General features: G+C 43.4%; 1 protein-coding gene across 4 annotated transcripts in view; it reads right to left on the reverse strand.

Moving 5' to 3' along the window:
• Positions 1 to 668: 668 nt before the first annotated feature.
• Positions 669 to 16,630, reverse strand: part of TCAF1 (TRPM8 channel associated factor 1) — a gene marked incomplete at its 3' end in the record, with an annotated part of 48,696 nt that continues 32,734 nt past the window's right edge. For 3 of the 4 annotated variants that reach the window (XM_080665413.1, XM_080665410.1, XM_080665412.1), the window contains exons 3-9: positions 10,730 to 11,724; positions 10,360 to 10,457; positions 9,129 to 9,342; positions 8,582 to 8,821; positions 7,206 to 7,543; positions 4,788 to 5,038; positions 669 to 1,036 (exon numbers count right to left, since the gene is read on the reverse strand). In XM_080665413.1, coding sequence (XP_080521539.1) covers positions 1,027 to 1,036; positions 4,788 to 5,038; positions 7,206 to 7,543; positions 8,582 to 8,821; positions 9,129 to 9,342; positions 10,360 to 10,457; positions 10,730 to 11,724 — 2,146 coding nt within the window. Of the gene's footprint in view, positions 1,037 to 4,783; positions 5,039 to 7,205; positions 7,544 to 8,581; positions 8,822 to 9,128; positions 9,343 to 10,359; positions 10,458 to 10,729; positions 11,725 to 16,630 lie in introns of those variants that run through there. The other variant, XM_080665411.1, reaches the window with a different exon arrangement.

A 16,630-nucleotide genomic window follows, 5' to 3' on the forward strand; every position in this document is an offset into this window, starting at 1 on the left:
TTTGCCTCTATTTTCTGTTTTCTCTTAAAAAAACAACAACACACTAATGGTTAGATCTTTCCTTTCTTCATAGTTTCTGCTATTTATTTTTGCTCTATATCTAGGGAGATTCCATCAACTTTATTTCTAGCTTGTCTATGGGTTATTTTTGACAATATTTCACTTTTAAAGGGCTTTCCTTATTCTCAGAGTTTTTCCTTTCTTTGTAGCATCCTGTTTTCATCTTACAAATATACCTCAGATCTCTCTAAAGATATAACTAGATTTTAAAGTTTCTTTTTCAATTTTGACTTTGTTTCCTCCAAAATTGGGTGCAGTTTTCCAATCTCCTAATTCTAATTGGTAATTTTTTCTTACATACGTCTCGTCTCCCTTGGCCCTCCCTCTCATTTCCCCACCCCTCCCCCACCCCCAATGCTCAATGTCTGGGAATTCCTAGCTGACGATTTGCATTTAAGCATCAATATAACTGTTGACTTTTATAGGAGTTGATATGGGTTTCCTCTGCCATTGTATGGTTTGGTCTGTTTTTCCAGTAAGCTTCTTCTGTGACTGGAAACACTTGGTTACTTGAGTAGGGGGGTTTCAACTGTCAGTAAAGAATTAGCTGATAGGCTAAGGGATCACTTATTTCCACAAAGAGAGAAATTTCATTCTGAAGCACCAACTCCTACCTCTCTCGGGCAATTTATTCAATTCCTTTATATAAACAACAACAACAACAATAATAGCAACAACAGAGTTCTCACTGGTACCAATAGTTGACTGCCTGTATTCTATGCACAAGGGATAGGGTAGAATGTGATGGGGTTCAATTTTACAACTGGTATAATTCTTTATGCGATAGACTTTTCAGGTGCCCAAGCCTCTCTGTGGTTATGTTATTCAGATCAGCTTATATTCTGTCTGAAAGGTACCTTCACTCTTTCATTTTTTTCATGCTTCATCCACTTTCTCTCTTCCAGAAATGTGTTGAGGTCTTCTTCATTCATAACCAAATGCCTTCCAGTTTCTTTCACTTCAATTTCAGTGGGGCCTGTAGAGGGAGGAGAGGTAAACTTGTATGTTCACTTCATCATCTTAAATTCAAAGTAGCACTGGAAGCTTTTAAATAAGGTGGTATGGATAGTTCTACATTTTTAAGACATCCCCAGGGCTGTACTGATGAAAATGGATTAAAGAGGGCAAGAATAGATATAAATATTATTCTAAATAACTGAGGATCTAATTCCCTTTCTGATAACATGCAATGTCTGGGACTTTGGGGAGTCAGGCACTTTATCAAGATAATCCATTATTCAAAATCTAATAAGCTAGTAGATGCTTTCATGGTGCCCTAGAAGGAAAGACTGAAACCTGAATAACCTGAAACCTAAAAAGAGTTGGATGACACTAAAGGGATCATCCCAGCTCTGTCTGTTGGGAAGCACTCTAGGAGCCTACCTCAAATCCTTCCTTTGAACTGGAATTTGGGATAAACAAAGGTATTTTTTGTTCTGATAAAATTAGATGAGGAGCAAGTACAAGCAGACAAAGTGCTGGCAAGTAGGGACATAAAGATCTCTCTATTTGCTGGTTGGTTTCTTTATTTAAACATTTATTTTGTTATTCAAAGCACTGTAGTTACTAACACCCACTGTAATCAGAATGCCCAGGTTCAAATCTCAGCTCTATCACTTGTTGGCAGTGTAGCCTTACGTACTTCACTTGCCCTCCATAAAATTCAGTTTGCTCACTCCTAAAAAAGGAGTGGTAAATTTCCAACTTATAAGATTACTGTGAGGATTTAATGAAACTATATATATAAAGGAACCAGGCCAACAACTGGCATGTACTCAATACCCCACTAATCAATAGCAATTATTATTATTATTTTTGGTAATCCTCACCTGAGGATATTTCTTCCATTGACTTTTTTTTTTTTTTTTTTTTTTTTTTTTTTTTAGAGAGAGAGTGAAGGGGAAGGAGGAGGGAGACACAGAGAGGGAGAGAGAGAAAGAGAGAGAGAGAGGAACATTGATGTGAGAGAGACACATCGATTGGTTGTGCATGCCCAGACCAGGGCCAGGAATCGAGCCTGCAACTGAGGTACGTGCCCTTGACCAGGAGTTGAATATTTGACCCATTGGTCTGCAGGCCAATGCTCTAACCACTGAACAAAACTGGCCAGGGGTTGATAGCAATTATTTTAAAGGTTGAATGGACACTCAACATCTATGTTTAAAGCACCTAGATGAAAGATATTCATGAAATAAGGGAAAATACTTCTATGATTGAGAAATGACATAATAAAAAATCCAGCCCTAGCCGGTTTGGCTCAGTGGATAGAGCATTGGCCTGCGGACTGAAGGGTCCCTGGTTCAATTCTGGTCAAGGGCACATGCCTGGGTTGCAGCTCGATCCCCAGTAGGGGGTGTGCAGGAGGCAGCTGATCAATGATTCTCTCTCATCATTGATGTTTCTCTCTCTCTCTCTCCCTCTCCCTTCCCCTCTGAAATCAATAAAAATATATTTTAAAAAATCCAAAGAAAAACATCTAGGTCAAATCTTATTATTTATGCATCCACCCAGTTTTCAATAAAGCAAATAAAATAGTGTATTAAAATAAATAAAAAGAAGTGAGCTAAAAAAAAACTGGCTGGATGTACACAATGTTAATCCTATATCCTCAACTTTAGTTGAAACTACAAAGAAATGGGAGTTTCTGAATATGATTAGAAGAATATTTAAGAAAATCTTTTAATGTGTTGTAATCAAGTGAAATTCGAGTTGGTTATATCTAGTTCTCTTGTTCCAAAGTAAATATTTCTATATTATGTGAACTTTATCTGCCCAACTAGTAAGTAACTCTTGACAATGATAGAAATCTGTGTCACTATGGAAATACAAACACCAACACTGAGCCAGTTGCCCATTGTTTGCTAAAGACAAGCATCCTGCTGGAATTTTCCTGAGTTTTCAAGTGACTTCCACTCTTTATTTAACCAAAGATAGAATTCTACCTAAACAATGGAACTGAGTAAAGAGACCAAAACCCTAAGTAGCTTGTAAAACCCTGTAAATTTAGAGCCCTTCCTTTAGATCATAAAGCAACCTACCAGACTCCTTTCAGAGGTTGGTGTAGGAAGTGTAGGAGGGCATAGGATTAATTACACAGCATTTGTAAAAGCCATCTAAAAGTGAAGTCTAGCTCTCCAATGATAGTGAATTAATCCTATATAATAAAGAGGTAATATGCAAATTGACCATCACAACCTCATACAAGATGGCTGCCACAAGATGGCCAGCAGGGGAGGGCAATTGTGGGTGATCAGGCCAGCAGGGGAGGGCAGTTAGAGGCGACCAGGCCGGCAGGAAGGGCAGTTGGGGGGGACCAGGCTGGCAGGGGAGGGCAGTTAGGGCTGACCAGGCTGACAGGGGAGGCAGTTGGGAGGGACCGGGCTGGCAGGGGAGGGCAGTTGCGGGGGACCAGGCCAGCAGGGGAGTTGGGGGCAACCGGGCTGGCAGGGGAGGGCAGTTGGGGGCGATTGGGCTGGCAGGGGAGCAGTTAGGCATCGATCAGGCTATCAGGGGAGTGGTTAGGGGGTGATCAGGCTGGCAGGCAGAAGTGGTTAGGGGCAGGCAAGCAGGCGAGTGGTTAGGAGCCAGCAGTCCCAGATTGTGAGAGGGATGTCCGACTGCCGGTTTAGGCCCGATCGGGATCAGACCTATACGGGCAGTCGGACATCCCTCAAGGGGTCCCAGATTGGAGAGGGTGCAGACTGGGCTGAGGGACACCCTCCCTCCCCCCCAGTGCACAAATTTCATTCACTGGGCCTCTAGTTAGATAATAATAATGGCAGTTGACATTTTCTCTGTACCTACTAACGGCCAGCTTCTTATCACTTTTAGAGGCACTAATATTTAATCCTCACAATAATCCTATGAAATCAATCCCATTTTAGAGATGAGGAAATTGAGTGACAGAGAAATTAAGGAACTTGCCCAGAGTTATACAACTAAGAGGTGAAAGAACCAGGATTTGGAGGCAGGGGAATCAACTGTGAGAGATGATGATCTTAACCTCTAGGCTATGGGAAGTAGTCAGCTCACTACTCTGTGAACCAGCCTAAAATCAAGCAATCTCTTGGACAGCATGCACTGTATTCACAAACCTTTTCAGAATTAGAGTCTCTATGACAACCCATGGGGTAGGAATTTTTATCCTCATCATATACCCAAAGAAATAAGAATACCAAAATAAAACAACTTTCCTAAGAGCTAACCCTAGCTATGGGTTCTATTTCACCAGATAACTTTTCACACTCTTTGAAAACTACCCAATACACAAAATATACGAGTCCTCAGGGAGCTATGAAAATCATGATAAATTTGTATTTCATTTGGGTTCTATGGTCAGGGTTTTTGGAATAACTCATTAAAAATAAAATCCAGTGAGTCCTCAGGATGCCAGGGTGAGAACTACTCTCTATGGGCTATGGGCCGTGATGGTGAACCAAGGGCTAGCATAGACATAGGGACCAAAGCTCTCAGAATGGGCCCAATTAGGGTCAGGAGTGAATCTGATAGCAGAGAGCTATGGAACAAGACTCATAAACAGAAGGCCTTGCTCCTGAGAAATTCTGATTCCACTTTCTTACTGTGTTCTTAACCTACTTTCTAGAGACAGAACCAGGGCAGTGAGCCCAGAGGACAAGGCTAGAGCCCTAAGAAACAGAGGTTGAGGAGTGAATCCTTGTCTACCTCCCCACACCTCTCTATCTGCCACCTTGTTGGGCACTCCTTACATCTGTGTGAGGAGGTACAATTTCATAATATTTTCCTTCCATTCAGGCAGATAGGCCAGGCTGGTAGCCACTTCCTTCTGGATTGGCCAGGCCCAGGCCTCAAAGAAGGGAGCCAGATTCTTCTGCACTTGGTGGGAGAACATCTTCACCCACAGATTCATCTTGTCAACATTGTCGGTGGGCAAGTTGGTCTGGTTACGATACTCAGTGAAGAGACGGATGAAGGGCTCCCAACCAAAGGCTTCCTGGAGCTGAAAAGAGAAGGATGAGGCAGGTTGAAACAGGTAGTCTACAACAAGAAGACCTAATAAACACTCTGATAAATGAATTTACTGCATTGAACCCCTTCAACACTAATTGCATGGCTATGACAGACCCTCTTTCCTGTTTTACCTGATGGCCTCATGCCCTACTCTCTCATATTCGAATCTTAAGAAGGTCCTCTCGCCCAGCCAGTGTGGCTCAGTGATTGAGTGTTGACCCAAGCAGCAGAAGGTGGTCGGTTCAATGCCTGATCAGGGCATATGCCCTGGTTGCGGGCTTGATCCCCAGTAGGGGGTGTGCAGGAAGCAAATAATCCATGTTTCTCTCTCTCTCTCTCTCTTTCTCTCTAAAGTCAATTTTTAAAAAAGAGGGCCTCTCAGCTAGCACAGTGCTCAGCACAAAGTAGATACTCAGTAAGTTATTGTGTGGTGTGCTTGTGGGGCTGAGGCAGTTAAATCTATCATTAGTCATATATCTCACTAGATCATGTAATATCTCACTAGGATATCACACAAAGCTTTAAAATGGGCTGGCATGAAAAAAAAATCCTTATATCTTTCATAGTTGCAAAGTTAAACCCAATATTTTGGGAACTCCTATATAATAAAGAGGTAATATACAAATTGACCATCACGCCCTGGCATAAGATGGCCACCCCCATGTGGTTACAAGATGGCCGGCAGGGGAGGACAGTTGTGGGTGATCAGGCCAGCAGAGGAGGGCAGTTAGGGGCAACCAGGCCAGCAGGGGAGGGCAGTTAGGGGCGACTAGGCCTGCAGGGGAGAGCAGTTGGAGGGGACTGGACCTGCAGGGGAGGACAGTTGAGACAACCAGGCCTGTTGGGAAGGACAGTTGGGGGTGACCGGGCCAGCAGGGGAGGGCAGTTGAGGGGGGGGGACCAGGCTGGCAGGGGAGTGGTTAGGGGGTGATCAGGCTGGCAGGCAGAAGTTATTAGGGGAAATCTGGCAGGCAGGCAGGCGAGCGGTTGGGAGCCAGCAGTCCTAGGTTGTGAGAGGGATGTCCCAGATTGGAAAGGGTGCAGGCTGGGCTGAGGGTCACCCCCCTCCAGTGCACGAATTTCGTGCACTGGGCCTCTAGTCCTGACATAATCCTCATTAATTATAGGTCTTTGTCAATTTACAAAGCAACTAAAATGGCCTTTGGGGGAGAAAAGTGAATCTGGTAGAAGCAGAATACTATATATATTCTAGGTAGCTAGCATTAAGAGTATCATTTCAGAAAGGTACCCATCCTGAGGCCATTGGAAACAGCCCATGTTAGAGCTTTAGCATGAAAAGAAATGTTAGCAGTTCCCTAGAACAACCTCAACTTTATTTCACAGATGAGGAACTTCTGTCCCTGTGGTGAAGTGGCCCTAATAACAAGTTTAAGTAGAGTCCCTCAGGCAGTTTCACTGTCATTCTCAAGGCCATTGGAATAAACACAGAGGAACTGGAGCAGGTGGACAAACCAGACTACAGTGTGACTGGTCTGGGATTAAGTTCCAGAATCCAAGGTGATGAAACTCTCCACAATGAACTGGCAACTAATCCAGGGACTCAGGGGCAGAACTGGGGTGTTTGAATGATAATTCAAGGCAAAGGCAACCTCCATGTCCAGGCCAGGGAGAAATCTTGGATTGCCTATAAGGTGGAAACAGGCACAGCCAAGTCATATTGAGAAGATGGTATACTCATCTGAGGAAAAAAAATAGGTCCTATCTCACATTTTTTGTGTGTGTTGGGAGGCTGTTTGGTTTTAGATAGCTATTAAATAGCAGATTTTGGTGTCAATCTCAGTTATGTCTGGGTCTAAAGCCTGTGATAGTAACTGTATTTATAGCAATACACATGCCTCTACCATGTTTTCACCTCTCTCAGTGCTTCCTATCTATTCTCATGCATCTCTTCAAGTTCATAGGGGAGGGTGGGGCTAAGGCGGTTAACTCTACTTAGGATCATGCAAAATGATATACTGAGAGGCATCATCTAATAGGACTGCCACAATTGGGCTTTGTCAGGGTATCCTGAGGCCTAGCATGGGAGACAGGTGTAGTGGGAGGTCTTCTGGGTTACACGAACATCACCTAACAATGATGCTCTGGTATCCCCAGAATAGGGGGTTCCCATCACTCTTCCTTTTTGCCTAGTATACCTGTAAGTATGTTTCCAGCGCTGTCCATGCATTCCAGTTTTTCAGATTGGGACCCTTGCTCAGGTAGATTCTTACTCTTTTCTCCCGTACTGGGGGCCACAGGGCAATATTGGCACGGCCTCGAGGAATGCCCAAGACAGTTTCGTGCACATAAACACACCACAGGTTGCAGGTGGCCTCGGTGGTGTGTGGTGGGAATTCCCACTCCTGCCGCTGCTGGTTGCGGCCGAGCTCATGGACAGGGCCCCATAGCCCCTTGGTTCTGATGAGTTTCTCATTGATGAGCTCCTGCACTGACTCCAGGTGGCACATGATGGGGTACCCCGCATGCATCCAGCCTGAAAATAGAGGAGGGAGGTGGAGGGTTAGAGTGCTCCCCACATATCTTACCAAGTTCTTCTCTGTTTTGAATCTCCCAAAATACTTAGTAACCCCGATGACTTCCAGAACCCCGTACTGCTCAGAAAGTCAGTCCAAATCCAGATCCTCCTGGGCTTTCCTCCTTATCCTCTCACTCTGTAATAATCCCTCATCCTCACTCTGACCTGAGAGCATGTGCTTATGGGAGGTGATGCAGGTCCCAAATCACTGTTCATGTTACTACTCAAGATTTCTATGTTTATGAGAGTGCCCTGTCCATGGGAACCTGTGTCATTGTACTCTTTTCTCAAAATTAAGAATTCATTGAGGGTGTTCCCTTCTTGTTATTTAGATGTGGAGTTGCCCACATTAATATTACTGTATAGTAATTGTAAGCCAAAAACCTAGAGTCTAGAGCAGGGGTGGGCAAACTTTTTGACTCGAGGGCCACAATGGGTTCTTAAACTGGACCGGAGGGCCGGAACAAAAGCATGGATGGAGTATTTGTGTGAACTAATATAAATTCAAAGTAAAGGAGCGGAGGGGAGAGCAAGAGAACCCTCCGCTCTTTCGGCTCCGCGGGCCGGATAGAACAGCCAAACGGGCCGGATCCGGCCCACGGGCCGTAGTTTGCCCACGGCTGGTCTAGAGCAATGTCCATGCTTATTTAATTTCTATAGACCCCCCTCCAACCTCAAATTTTTTAGGCCTCCTGGCCCACTGGTAAAACACAATCAAAATGTCACTTTAAATGTCTTCCTCAATGTCTATGGAGGGTACACACAATATATTAATTATCCATTCCATAACTGTTGTACATTTAGGTAGTTTGCAAATTTTGTGAAAGTCACTGAGCCTATATATTTTTTTAAATACAGATTTTTCCTTTTCATTTAAATAGCAAGGATTACATCTTATTTGTCTTGCTAGAAAAGCGTGTTTACCCTGCTGGCTGTCCAATGCATGGCCTTTGGGAGAAAGAAGTCCCACAGGGCTACTTGGAACAGGGCACCCACCTACTGAAATCTGCACATCGGCAACAATCCTCTGAGGCAGACGCAAGGGGAAAGGCTCAGCCCCCAGCCGTGCCACAGCCTGCATCACCTCATCCCAGAGGCGAAGCACCGGCTCAGGATTATCCAGTGTGCGAAGGTTGGCAGTTGGCACTGTCAGGATGATGTTGTCTGTAGCCAGCTCTCCCCAGGGACCTGGATTCTCCTGGAGACACCTCTTCCACTCCTCCAGGGATGTCTCCCCTGAGAAGAGAAGCCATGGGGTTGAAATGCCCTTTTCCAAATCCCTTAGGTTAAAACACCTAACTTGAACCCCAGGAGGAGAACACCAAGGCCATGAACAACCATGTTCCCATCTCCATCCTCCTTCTATGGCATCCCCATGGATGTGGGTTGGTCTATCTCCTTGGCCCCAAAGCTGAATCTAAGGAGGCTTACCTTCCTTCTTTCCTCCATTCTGAACCTTTCTCTTCCTGCACCAAACAGTCCCAATGTCCTCCTCACCCCCAACTCTCCTGTCCCCAGGGTTCACTCCATAGCCCACACTCACCTAACTTGTAGAATGGAGCATGCACAGCCCCCTTCACAGTGATGGGCACAGAACCCAGTTTGCTGCTCTGAGGCACGATGATGTAGAGGAGGCCGCCCCAGAGGCAGGTGATTGATTTTGTGGGCTTGTCCAAGCAGCACCGGTTGATTACCAGTGGGCCTCGGAAGAGCTTGCTGGCCCTGGTCAGGTCATCTGTGTGGCAGCCAATCTGTACCTGGAGCAGAGATATCCCACCGCCCCCCACAGAGTCACCTCAGGTGCATGCGGTGGAAGAGGATAATGCCCATGAGGTGGGGACAGGACGGGCACCAGGCTATATGACCCCATGTCTATGAACCGTGTGTGCTAAACCTGTGGAATTGCATCATTCTTTAGATGGTGTGGACTGAATGGTGTGAAAATATCCTCCTAGGGGAGTCAAACAGCTCTACTAAGGTGATGTTGAGATGCTGATGTGAGGGGCACCAGGTGTTCCACAATGGGGACTCTAGTATTGGCAATGGGATGGAAGGGATACAGCCTTTTGCTGACTCCAGAGGAGGCCCAGTGGCAGCTAGTGTGACAGGTTGATGTGGTAGAGGATTGACTCAGTTCCAATCTATAAGACCCCCTTTCTGAGCCAATGGAGTGACCCTTGTCCTTGGTGGAGTCTTAGAATTGTTTTCTTGGGTTTATGCTAATCAAACTCTAGGATAAATGCAGATACAGAGTAAGTCCTGTCACAGAGACCCTCAAGGGAGAAAGAGCTGTACCACAACTTAATATGTGACTAGGGTATGTGTATGTGCAAGTGACAGAGCTGAGGGGATCCAGGGATAGCAAGGAACAGTCTTTGGCATCCCAGGAAGAAGCTGGAGTCAGAAAGGCCTCGTGCTACAGTGGGAGGTGCATATGAGACGGAAGTGAACTAAGGTTTACTGAATACTACTGCGTGCTAGGGCGCCTTCCACATAGCACCTTTACTATTCCCTACTCTATGATATCAGTGAAATGCACAAAACTTCAGGGTGAGGAGGTGATTAAGTCTGAGTCCTAGCTCTGAAATATATCCGATCTATACATTTCAATCAATCACTTAACTGTTCTGCATGTTAGTTGCCTCATCCTTAAAATGGGGGTAGAAGTACATGCCCCATATTGCCAATAGAGTTTTATGAGGATCAAGATGCCAACTGTGAAAGCAAGAACATTTGGGCTCCATGTTTCCTGGGGAGGTGGGGTGTGGCCTTACCTTCAGGTCAGCAGAGGCAGCAGCTTCAGGCAGTGAGACCTCTATAATTTGCCTTCCAGGTATGTACAGCCCAGTGCTCATCCAGCAATATCGGGTGCCTGTCAAAAGCATGGAAGGACTTTACTGCCTCTCCATAATCCCATCTCTACCCAGCATCTCCACAGGCCCTTCATGAGCTCTGTACATCTTTCCTATCCATGCTGCCCTGACTCAACTCTTGCAAACATCACCTAATGCCCCAATCCCTATCTCCTTAAAAGTACATGGCAAAGGGTGGATGTGGCCTTCTGGAGGTGATCAGGACCCTGAAGTGAGCTAAGTCATCATGTCTCAGTCCCCCAACCCTGAGCTCCCACCCCTAATTCCATACCTGGATTGTTGCAGTTGACCTGAACGGTGATAGGAGAGTCAGAGGGGCGCAGATAGGAGCTGCTGTACATGTCTTCAATTTCTGGGACTAACAGAGAGAGGTCACTCCCAGAGTGGGCCAGACCAGTGGCCAGGGAGAGCATAGCACCCCTGCAGCAATCATTGATGACTGGGTTCTCTCGGGTCGCCACTGGGAGCCTGTATCGACTCAGCAGCTTCCTGAGGAGCCGATGTACAGACATATAGGCAGGGATCTCTTCTGCGGGGATCTGCAGGAAAGCTGCGCCATCCGGCCCCAGCTTTGCCAACCACCCCTTTTCCACATTCCCTCTCTTCCTGCCCATTATAACCTGGAACTCAGCCAGAGTGGAGCGGAAGTGATAGGTCCTTATCCCTGCTTTCGGAGTACGAAAGGGCCCTGGATTGAGGCTTTGGCTTGTGATACTGATGCCAAGGGCGTTGAGCAGGAGGTTCCCTGGGAACCGAGCCAGAGGGGACACTCCGGGGTTCTTGAAGGCCCACCACCAGGCTTGGGCTGCAACAAACAGGCCCCCACCCTCAGCTACAAATTCCTGCAGCTCCTTGACTCCCACATCACTCGTGGGCTCAAAGCAATAGACACTTGCATCACTGGTCAGATTGGGCTCAATGCTGGTGTCTATGCCCCCCACTGCAAGCAGGCCGCTCATTGTCCTTAGTTCCGTCTGCACCACTATCTTGCCTCGGCGGCCTGCATCCAGCCAACGCACGGCATTGAGCAGAAAGGGGCCCAGTTTACCCACAGTGAATAATACCTTGTGGCCCATCACTACCACCCGGCCCCGGCCATAGCGGGCAGCCGCTATAACACAGCCGTGGTAGGAATCTAACCCCAGGGGAAAGGCTAAAGCTCCATGCACTAGCAGCTGGGATGGGAAACAATCCGAGTTGCTGATGTCCAGCTCAGAAATCCCGTGCAGAAGCTCCTCTCTGTCCTCGGAGAGATCGTCTTCACAACTGCAAAAGAGACAGATGTTCTCTTAAAGGAGAGGCTCTGCAGATAGCTCTAGAACAGTGCCTGGCATATAGCAAGAGTCAGCTTTACTAATATTATCATTTGTAGCTCTTCCAGGAGAGCGAGAGAACCTAGTGGGCAGATCTGACCTCACTGGGTATGGAGACTCCTTTGTGGGAAGACAGAGGGACTCAGCAATAATTCTGCTCTGCTTAATCTCTGTGTACAAATTCTCCAAAGGAAATCTTGAAGAAAGCCTTGCTGTGTTTACCCAACACTATATGTGAAATATTCTGGATTTAAGTGTTATAAGTGCCCTTTAAGCATTACATAAAGAATTGGCCTGGCTGGTGTGGCTCAGTGGTTGAGTGTCAACCTATGAACCAGGAGGTCAGGGTTCCATTCCTGGTCAGGGCACATGTCCGTGTTTCAGGTTCCATCCCGGTGGGTGATGTGCAGGAGGTAGCCGATCAATAATTCTCTCTCATTATTGATGTTTCTATCTCTCTCTCTCCCTTTCCCTTCCTTTCTGAAGTTAATAAAAATATATTAAACAAAAACAAAAAAGAACTGAATGGAAAATCATCTTTTCATCTTTATAAGGAGTCTTGTTTATAAATTTCATGCTATTAATTTTCTGCAAAAAAAACCTCAATGGACAGCTGAGTTCATGGTACTGTTAGAATCACTATTATCTCAAAACCAGAGGCCCACTGCATGAAATTTGTGCACGGGTAGGGTCCCTAGGCCTGGCTGGTGATCACGGCCAATTGGAGCCTTATGGCTGCCGGCTGGGGCCTTCCTTCATTCCGCACCACTCCCTGGTGATCAGCACATCATAATGAGGGATCAAACTCCCAGTCTCCTGGTCGAACTCCCGAGGGGACACTTTGCATATTAGCCTTTTATATACAGTATATAGATGTGGGCCAGGGGAGCTGACTGGCCTCAATTCTAGTGAGACCTTCCTGTTACCTGAACCCAAGAAGACTGTCTACTCCAGCTCTTCACCCATTCATTGCTAGCCCAAAGGACTGCTGCATATCTATGCTATATGTTTTTTCAGAGCACCATCTGTTCCTGCCCAAAATGGAGATGGAGCCTGTAGGATTATTAGGGAATATGGGGGCAGAGTGACTTCTATAAGCTGAGATCCCAGAGGTGGTTGTATCACTTGTGATAGGTAAGGCTGTGAAGGAAGTTGCAAGGAAACATTGAAAAACAGTGAATTTTAGCTTCTGCATTTAAGTCTAGAACCATTATTAATTATTATGTATGGAGTGGGATACATTTTCAAGATTTATTTTTCCCCTCAGAAGGGTTTCAGAACCATCTGTTGAAAAGATTCTTAGCACCTTGCCAAAAAATAATTGAGCATAAAACTGTGGGTCTATTTTTTAACTATCTAGTCTGTTTCATTCATCTGTATGTCTTATCCTTATGCCAAAACCACCATAGTTTAAAATATTGAGTGTTCCGATACATTAACACGGTGTATTTTTCCATTTCTTTAGGTTTTATTAAATTTGTCTCAATAATGTTTAGTAGTTTTCAACATACAGGTCCAGTAACATATTTTGTTAAATTTATCGATTGGCATTTCATGATTTTGGGTCCTGTTTTAATTTATACTGTATTTTTTAAATATATTTTATTGATTTTTTTTTTACAGAGAGGAAGGGAGAGGAATAGAGAGTTAGAAACATCGATGAGAGAGAAACATCATTGATACTGTATTTTTAATTTCAATAACCTTTTTTGGGCTGCTAGTATATAAAATATAATTAATTTTTATATGTTGAACTTGTATCTTACAACTTTGCTCAATTATTACAGTAGCTTTTTTTGTAGATTGAACTTTTTTTTTACATAGATAATCATGCTTTCTGCAAATAAACATGGGTTTACTTCTTTTTTTAATATATTTTATTGATATTTTACAGAGAGGAAGGGAGAAGGATAGAGAGTTAGAAACATCGATGAGAGAGAAACATCGATCAGCTGCCTCCTGCACACCTCCCACTGGGGATGTGCCCGCAACCAAGGTACGTGCCCTTGACCGGAATTGAACCTGGGACCTTTCAGTCCACAGGCTGATGCTCTATCCACTGAGCCAAACCGGTTTCGGCAGGTTTACTTCTTAATTTTTAATCTCTATGCCTTCTACTTGCCTTATTGCATTGGCTAGGACCTTCTGTACAGTGTTGACTAAAACCAGTGGGAGCAGATATTCTTCCTTGCCTTGTTCTCAATCTTAGGGTATTTTATTACCATTCAGTACATTCTTAGGTTTGGATTTTCAGAGATGACTCCTGCACATTAGGGTCCCTTTTTATTTTGAGTTTGCTGACATTTTATCATGATTGGGTATTAAAGTTTGTCAAGTGCTTTGTGTGTGTGTGTGTGTGTGTGTGTGTGTGTGTGTGTGTGTGTGTGGTGTATGTGTGGTGTGTGTGTGTGTGTGTGTGTGTGTGTGTGTGTGCATGTCCTGAATTAAATGGTTTTCTTATTCGTTCTGTTAATATGGTGAATTAATTTGATGTTTGAATGTAAAACCAGCCACACATTCCTAAGCCCTAATTCATCATGCTGTATTATCCTTTTTCTATATCGCTATATTCTATTCACAATATTTTAAAAAAGAATTTTTGCATCTTGTTCATGAGGGATATTGTTCTGTAGTGTTCTTCTCTTGGGATGTCTTTCTCTGGTTTTGGTCCCAGAGAAATGCTGGTTTAATAAATCAAGTTCCCAAAATTTTCTTTCTCTCCTGTTTTCTGGAAGAGTTCATGTAGGATTAGTATTGTTTGTTCTTTGAATGTTTAATACAATTCATCAGTGACACTATCTGGGTCTAGAGGTTCTTTTAAATTGGGTTGTTTTTTTTTGCACTGTTGTTGATTTTAAGTAAAACTTTTATTTTAAAACAATAAATATAAAAGTTGACAATATAGTAGAGTTCCTATATACCCTTCACTCAGTTTCCCTGATGTTAACATGTTATATAATCACTAAAGGCCCGCTGCACCAAATTCGTGCAAGGGGCTCAGCCCCCTCCCCTGTGGTGGCTGCCTGGGCCCCACCCCCTCCCACAAGGTAGCAGCCTCTGCCTCAGCACCCGCCACCACGGCTTTGTCTGGAAGGTTGTCCTAATTGGCATATTATGCTTTTATTAGTATAGATAGTACATTTATCAAAACTAGGAAGTTAGGAAGTTAACGTTGGTAAAATACTGTTACCTAAAGTCTAGACTTTAGACAAATTTTACCAGTTTTGCCACTAATGTTTTCTAGGATCCAATCCAGGCTACCACATTGCATTTAGTATTGAAACGTTTTTAATTACAGTTCAACTTTTTTGTCAATTTTAATAGTTTTTGTCTGTTAGGAAATTTGCCCATTTCATCCAAGTTGTCAAATTTATTGGCATAAAGTTGTTATATTTCCTTATTATCCTTTTAATGTCTGTATTAATGTCCTTTATTCTATCCCTAGAATTTATAATTTGTGTTATCTCTGTTATTGTTCTAATCAGTATACCTAGAAATTTATCATGCTTTTTTTCCCTACCAATCAGCTTTTGGTTTTATTGTTTCCTCTATTGTATTTCTATTTCCTATTTCATTGATTTTTGCTCTTATTTTGATTATCTCTTATTCCTTCCACATATTTTGGGTTTAATTTCATTTTTTTTTTTTAGCTTTTGGTGTGGAAACTTAGACCACTGAGTTTAAATTTTTCACTTTTCTAATAAAAGCATTTAAATTTCTCTCTAAGCACTGCTTTAACTGCATTCCATAAATTCTGGCATGTTGTGTTTTCATTTTTATTCAGTTCAAAATATTCTCTAATACCCTTTGTAATTTCTTCTTTGACTTACAGAGTATTTGTGTTTTTTAACTTATAAATATTTAGGTATTACATATATGTTTATGCTATTGATTTCTAACTTAATTCCATTGTGATCAGGACATACTATGCCTGATTTAAATCCTTTTAATCTTGTTGAGACATTTTTATAGCATAACATATGGTCTTGCTTCCTGAATATTTCACATGCACTTAAAAAGAATATACACTCTCCTGTTGTAACCTTGTTCACAGTTTACATATTCAAAAATTAAAATTGAATCAACAAATATGGTGGAAAACTCATTTTAAACAAAAGTAGGACCAAATGAAAAAACAATTCAAGTAATTTTTGAACAGAGTATTTTCTATGCTCTGTGTAGAATATTCTGAGGACAACAACAACTAACTAACTACAAAAAAAAAATCCTGAACTTAACTTAGTGGGTTTGCTGCTGGTAATAGTAGGGGAATAGTAAGTTATTTTATGTGCAGTACAGGACTGAGCAAATGAGTACATAATGACATTGCTGGAAACCAGTGTTCTCACTATGATAGAGGAAGATACAAACATGGAGTGGGTGGAGGAGAAGAAGAATTCTGTGGTTTGGGATTAAAATTGGGGGTATTGGTATAGATTCAGGATTAAAACCTATATATTTCTTGGCTCTGTTTTTTTAGGGGTCCAGAAATGATGACAGCACAATGGCAATGAGCACACCTAGATGAGCTTTGTTTCTAAATACTATTCACCACTAAAAGGATCAGGATTCCTTGAAGCAACAGCTGAATCTAGGTTTTGGACAGGAAGAGGTCCAGGTAAACCTGCAACATCTTGTTGTGTCAATAATTAAGTATTAAAAACTGATGGAGTGTGTCAGAGGACTCAGGACTCATCTTAGTGGGGCTTTTAAGTTGCCAAATTGGGACAACTGGACCTTCAAAGAATACTAACTATAAATAAATTATAATACATTTGCTTTCTTTTTTTTAAAAAAAAAGGGGGGGGGAGGGAGGCGGTCCATGAGTACAGAGTGATACCAAGGCAAACAGAATTTAA

The sequence above is a fragment of the Plecotus auritus genome, assembly GCF_963455305.1.
Source record: "Plecotus auritus genome assembly, chromosome: 4".
Classification (NCBI taxonomy): Eukaryota; Metazoa; Chordata; class Mammalia; order Chiroptera; family Vespertilionidae; genus Plecotus; species Plecotus auritus.